This window comes from Gymnoscopelus braueri, assembly GCF_963280865.1.
Source record: "Gymnoscopelus braueri genome assembly, chromosome: 21".
Taxonomy (NCBI): domain Eukaryota; kingdom Metazoa; phylum Chordata; class Actinopteri; order Myctophiformes; family Myctophidae; genus Gymnoscopelus; species Gymnoscopelus braueri.
Genome location: NC_137623.1, coordinates 20,834,344 through 20,841,547, shown reverse-complemented (window position 1 = coordinate 20,841,547; position 7,204 = coordinate 20,834,344). Strand labels below are relative to the sequence as shown.

At 40.4% G+C, this 7,204-nt stretch overlaps 1 protein-coding gene across 1 annotated transcript; it reads left to right on the top strand.

Annotated features, from left to right (window-relative positions):
* Positions 1-638: 638 nt before the first annotated feature.
* Positions 639-2,793, top strand: LOC308076750 (E3 ubiquitin-protein ligase TRIM39-like). Its single transcript, XM_080417201.1, has 2 exons — positions 639-678; positions 948-2,793. Exon 2 carries the CDS (start codon positions 957-959, stop codon positions 2,571-2,573), a length of 1,617 nt encoding a protein of 538 aa, XP_080273327.1. The 5' UTR covers positions 639-678; positions 948-956; the 3' UTR covers positions 2,574-2,793.
* The last annotated feature ends 4,411 nt before the right edge of the window (positions 2,794-7,204 follow it).

Below are 7,204 nucleotides of genomic sequence, written 5' to 3'. Positions count from 1 at the left end.
ACTGTGGTACGGTGGACGTCACAAACGTAACATGCATAAATATATACAATTAAATAGTTTTTATCATACATTTTTCATATTCATGTTATCATAAAAATCATAGTGTTTTGACAATTATTAATCATGTTTGAACTGGGGACCCCCCAACCTGACAAGCACTTGGAATGTAAGAGTTGAGGCGTTACATTTAGTTTGACTCGGTTCCATAGATAAATATCTTTGCCTCTTTATTATTTGACAATTTGGCCAATGTTTGACCAGTTTTTATAGTATAGTTTGTTGATTACTTTTGCTGCAGTAATGGTCTTTTTCCTTAAGTAATAAAAAGGTCTTGATAGTCCTTAAATTCACTTCACTGTCATCTGGGGACCCCTCCAAAATCATATGGGGGGTCCCCACCCACAGGTTGAGAACCACTGCACTAAACCATACCGGAAGGGGAAAGTACAGAGAAGAGTGGAGGATGTGAAGGGTTAACAACAGCAACTGCCTCTCAGTCAACAATGCAATCTACAGTGAAAGTTAAAGTGTTCATGTAGTTTGGTGGCAGCGCAAACACACACACACACACACACACACACACACACACACACACACACACACACACACACACACACGCTCTCTACCAGAAAAACCTTCAACAGGATATTTGTTGAAATATTGAGAACGTAAAGACAGGTGAGTACATGGGATAATGATTTATTATTCTGTAACAGAGAACAAAGGCATATTAAACTGTGACACGATCTTCCCTTAGTTTCGTTTTCCTGGAAATCCTGTAGTCTAATAGTTCAGTTGGTAAAATGACAGGCTTTCCTTACAGTATGTGCCAACATTATTGAGCTCTATTCTAATATGATCAGATCAGATTCACAACTATTAGAGCTGTGAGTTGTAGCATTCAAGAATATGTATATGTATACATATGTATATTTGTATATTTTCAGTGTATAGAAATGGCGTGTGCCAGCAGTCTCGTGTCTGAAGAGCAGTTCCTGTGTTCCATCTGTCTGGATGTGTTCACTGATCCAATCACCACTCCATGTGGACACAACTACTGCAAAACCTGTATCACACATTACTGTGACACTAGTGATGTGTGTCACTGTCCACTATGCAACGAAGCCTTCGATAAGAGACCAAAGTCCTCTGTTAATAAAGTCCTCTCTGAGATGGCTGATCAGTTCAGGAAGACACAGGATCTGAACAACAATTCCACCCCAAACCAGGAACCTGCTGAACCAGATGAAGTGTCCTGTGACGTCTGTACTGAGACCAAGCTCAAAGCCGTGAAGTCCTGCCTGGTGTGTCTGACCTCCTACTGTGAGACTCACCTGGAGTTTCATCACAGACTCTCAGGGTGTTTCTTACACATTCTGTGTAAGAAACATGACAGACCTCTGGAGCTGTTCTGTAAGACTGACCACATGTGTGTTTGTCAGTTCTGCACCGAGTTAGACCACAAGTTACATCAAATTGTATCTCTGGAAGAGGCATATGAAGGGAAGAAGGCTGAGCTGGGAAAGACAGAGGCTGAAGTTCAGCAGATGATCCAGGTGAGACAAGTGAAGATTCAGGAGGTCAAACACTCAGTACAGCTCAGCAAGAAAGATGCAGACAGAGAGATAGCAGACAGTGTGCAGGTCTTCACTGCTCTGATGAGCTGTATTGAGAGAGGCCAGGCTGAGGTCATTGATGTGATTGAAGAAAAGCAGAAAACAACAGAGAAACAGGCTGAAGGCTTCATTAAAGATCTGCAACAGGAAATCACTGAGTTAAAGAAGAAAAGCTCTGAGCTGAAGCAGCTCTCACACACTGAAGACCACCTCCACCTCCTCCAGAACTTCACATCCATCAACACCCCTCCACCCACCAAGGACTGGACAAACATCAATGTCCATCAGTCTTCATATGTGGGGACTGTGAGGACAGCTGTCGATCATCTGGAGAAGACACTCAGTCAAGAGATGGAGAAGATGTGTGATGCTGAGCTGAGGAGGATCCAGCAATATGCAGTGGATGTAACTCTGGACCCTGATACAGCAAATCCCCTTCTAATCCTGTCTGATGATGAAAAACAAGTGAATCAACGCCATTATGAATCATGTAATCATCTCCCACTGTATAACAAAAAGAGATTCTCTCGATGTGTCTGTGTCTTAGGAAAACAAAGCTTCTCCTCAGGAAGGTTTTACTATGAGGTTCAGGTTAGAGGGAAGACTGACTGGTTTTTAGGAATGGCCAGAGAGTCCATCAACAGGAAAGGGGAAATCACACTGAGTCCAGATGATGGTTACTGGACTATAGGGTTGAGGAATGGAAATGAGTACGAGGTTCTTGCTGACACTGCTGTCCTCCTCCCTGTAAGAGAGAAGGTCCAGAAAGTGGGAGTGTTTGTGGATTATGAGGAAGGTCTGGTCTCCTTTTATGATGTGGAGACCAGAGTTCATCTCTACTCTTTCACTGGCTGCACCTTCACTGAGAAACTCTATCCATACTTTTGTCCTGATCTTAATGATGGTGTTACAAACTCTGCTCCTCTGATCATCTCTCCTGTCAATCACACCGACTAATTTAATCCTGTTTTTTGTGTCTATGGAAGGGCTAATTTACAGGTTTATTAGTTTTTACTTTTTTAACTGTCATTTAAAATTCGGCCATTTAACTGCTGTTCTTAACAGTTGTATTCTATTGGGTGCCATTAGTCTGACTAATTGATTCATTGAGAAACTCTTTTTATTTAATCCTCATCCTAATAATAATGGTAAAAACTCAGCTCCACTGATCAGCACTCCTCCTGTCTAAAAGAGATGTAATTAGCATTTAAATCGTAATATTAATTTGTAAATGTATCTGTTTAATATTACTTAAATCTTGTATTCAGATACACTGAGAGTGCACATCCTAACATTACTTATTACTATTTATGTAAAAGTTGAATAAAATCAAATAATAAAAATAGCATTGTGTACATGTTGCATCTAACCCTAACCCATTAATATTCGTACAAAACGGACAATTTAATTTAATTAAATTGTCCGTTTTGTACGAATATTAATGGGTGATGTGTTCTACCGTGGTACGTTGTATACGTAGTATGCCCTGTAGATTTTTTTCGTCGCCACCGTCTACAGCCTTTGCTCAATTATCTCATTAGAACTAGTAACCATGACAACCAGGAACATGAGTAGTAACCTTAACCCATTGAGACCAGGCCTATTCTACAAATGCCTTCTAAATCAGTAGTTCTCACACTTTCAGATGATATCTGCTATTTGACAATGGGTATACAATGGGTTGGTATAGGATATACCGAATATCTAAATACTTCAATCAAGCAACGTAAAAATGTCTGGGGTGCTCACACAATTCTGAGTAGATTAAGAAATAAATGGGCCAAACATGTTTGAAAGTTAAATATCCCTTTAACATTGTGTCAGAAAATGTGGAGGGGTTTAGGTGTGCTGATTGCTTGCTCAATTAACAAACATATAAAAGGTTGAACAACTGTGTTGGGAGTCGGAGCGATTATAGTCAAACTATAGAGAGTGAGACACTATAGATGTACTATTGAGAGAGAGAGAGAGAGTGTCATGGACCCAAAAATGTTTGACGAAATCTTGAATTTCAAGAGGAACCAAACTTTTGCAGAAGGCCTCACCAAGCAGCAGAGGTACAACCTCAAAAGAAGGGCCAATCAATATGTGCTTAAGGGTATGTATTCTGTTACACTATCAATCTTTATTTAAAGTACTTTGTTCATTAACCTTTTCAAATTCTTTGAAAAAACATGGTTTCCTCACGCATTAGAAGGACATTACACCAGGACCAAGAACTGGTGTTTTCGATTAATCCATCATGGTTAAAATGGAGTTTGAAGTTATAATGGGTTTGTATAGGAAGGGGGCGTGTCTGATAAAATGAATATCAAATATCTAAATACTGAATCAAGCAAGAGTAGATGATAAAATGTCCCTTTAAGAGTAAATTGAACATTTTCACATTTATTTGTACTAGATGGAATACTGCATTACTTATGCAGTAGAAGCAAAAAGCAGGAGCCCCATTTCGCCAAATGTGTTTCATGCTTACTTTTGGTGCTCAAACACTTGAATTTCCCCATGGGAATCAAAAGAGCAATCTAAGTATCTGTCTATCTCATCTCTCTATATGCTATCTATGTAGGTGGTGGCGTCGGCTGCTGAGGCAAATGCAGTGTTCAAGGAATTCCATGCCAGTAGTATCGGTGGTCACTGTGGTGTGGAGAAAACACACCACGCAGTGATCCACCGATACTAATGGCCTGGAATGGAGGCCGACATCCGAAAATGGGTAAGTTGGAAGGGTCAAGGGTCATCCAAATGTGTATATATCATTTGTACATGCAGGCCTATTTATTCAGGGCCTACTTAGGAAAACAATGGCAAATTGAAGCATTAATTAAATTCAAACACTTGTGTGATTGTATATCCCCTTCACTTACTGTTTGTGCTTGACCAAAGGCCTGTGATATACATTAATGTGCATATCATTTGACTTAAGATCAAGGAGTGCCCTGGTTGCCAGAAGAAACAAGGTAGCTTAAAGGACAAAACCCAGTATCAACCGATAACAGTGAGTGTTTTGTAACTGAATATCCCATGCATCTAAATGTGCAAAGATAGGCTACCAGCAATCATACAGATGTCTAATTGGTTTCTATTTAATCACCTTTTTTTCAGGTCAAGGAGCCATTTGAACTTGTGGGGATTGATCTCATGAAGTTGAAGAGGACGGAGGATGGCAATAAATACATATGTGTCATGGTAGATTACTTCACCAAATGGTCGGAGGCGTACCCACTCAGTCCAAACATGCAGGGGAGGTATAGATAATAGGAAAAGGAAGGGAGTGATGGCCCTATGACTCTTTATGTTTACAAGTTTATGTACTGGACTTCTTTTGTTGAGTGTTTATTGTTTATCTGAAATTATTAGTCCTGTAGCAGAGGCCCTCAGATTTTGAGATACCCCCACCCAAGTTAGAACAAAACACAACCATGTTTTTTCTTATCTTTAGGGTCTCCCATTAATGAAATGGATTGTTGTGAATTTTTATTTTGGGGCAAAATTTGTTTTTTTGGCTATTCTTTAGAACTACTCCAATCTCTGAAAAAGGCAAATCCGAATAGGGCAAAGGTGACCAAAAATGCTATAACTTGAGAATGCTCACTCTTATCTTCATCAAATTTGCTGAGGTGTGAACCAGGTGTCTACCCTACATCACCAATTTACCTAAAGAAATACTGAAATATAGTCCTGTAAACATACCTTTAGTTTAGGCGGAAATTGTACTTTTGTAGTGAGGACTCCGCTACTTTCCCTTATTTAGAAAAACAACGTACATTTATGTCAAATAAGCTGTTACTGCATAGCCTAAGCTGCTATTAAACAATAACCAGTGGTTGTGTGGAGAGATCTAGTACAGTTTTATTGCAAATGAGACTTCTTTAGACATACCCCTTCTCTGGAAATAAAACATTATAGGCGGGTGCAAATATGGTTTGACCGAAAAATAAGTAGAACAAAAGGTTTCTCACCTAATGCAAAATGTATCAGGTGTACTTAATAACATATCAAAAGTTTACCAAAATCTGATCATTAGAAATGTCAAATTTCCAAGATGGCCGCCACCAGTTCCTTAAAAGACCACTACTCCTTCATTATTTGCCCTACAGTAAGTAATTTTGGTGCCTAACCCCATGTTTTGGTGATCTAGGAATCCAATTAGCATATATAAATTATAGTCAAGTGATTATAAGTACAATTATATATTAAAGCAATTGGTTATAAGCATATTTAACAATGTAATTTGACATTTCTCCCTTTTCTACATGCCATAATGCCCAGGCTTGGTGAATTCATCTCATGTAATTCACATTCTGTTGAAGCTTTCAAGATTTATTTTGATACCAATAAGGGATAAATTAATTATTACTGGGTGCTGTGACATTTGTAAAAACATGGCTGCCAATGTGATAGACTGGGAATATTACACAAATCTTGGAAGAAATTCCTTACCGAGAAATGTCTTCACCAATTTGTTTGTAAAGGTGTCTGGTTCCCAAACTGGGGGTCCCCCAAAAGATTTTGGGGGGTCCCCAGATGGTTAGCTTGATGTGCAACATTGTTTTCTCACTCAACAGTAAACAAACCAACATACAGTATAAGTGTATACAGGGTATCTGCACATTTCTAAAGTTACAATTTAATTACTCTTAAGACTCAATATTACTGTATCTCAAATATTAAGAAAGAGGCAAACATTGTGAAAATAGCCGATGTACAAGCTCACAACGCTACAGAAAACAAAATGGCCACTTGTCTGGTCTATGGGGAAGATGGACTCCTCAGTGGGGATACAGTGGAGAGAAATGGCCCCTTATGGGCCTAGAGAGGGTGTGCAAGTCAGTACAGAGCTATCACAACATGTATCTAGTGTCTGAATGTCTAGGCAGGGGTGGTGGAGGAGTGTGGCGTGGATAAGGTGCAGCTGTGCTTGTCACAAACATTGCCTTATTCCTGAGACTAGTTGTGTGAGGTTTTAGTGCAACATTAGTCTTTATTTTGAGATTGGTACTGCTGGCAATAAGCTTGAACCTTGATATTTTTTTCTAGATCATTTTAACAGCAAGAAGGTACGTATAGGGAACAGCCCATGACGCCCTGGGCTCCAGTCTCCCCATAGAATCCCAATCTAACCTGACCTCCACGCCCATAAGGGGCTGTGTCTCTGCTGCTATCCAACAAACAAGCATTGCTTTCGGCAAACACCAAGTTTTTATTCTGGAGCTGTTCTGGAGAGGGGAGAGGACGCTCTGAGCCATAATGATAAGTCACTGGGGGCCCCTGGGAATATTAATGGTCAGCTACCACCGACTCTCCTGTGAGCCAGTCCGACATACACCCTTGTCTGCCTGACACACAGTCATGCACCACCACGTGGAGGTCTTACAACCACCACTATGGAGGGGGGCCGACCCTCCTCACGAACGCCTATGCCCACTCACGAGCGCCTATCTCGGGCATAGGAGCCAGCCAGACCCGCCGGGAGGTCCCGCCAGGAGGTCCATTTGGGGCCAGCATACATACATTTGTATATGACACAATCTTGCAACATGTGGAGGTCTTACAACCACCACCACTGGGGACTGTCCTCACTACCT

What these genes read in the sequence shown, in the direction of transcription:
- LOC308076750 (XM_080417201.1), top strand. Translation starts at nt 957, where the DNA reads ATGGCGTGTGCCAGCAGTCTCGTGTCTGAAGAGCAGTTCCTGTGTTCC.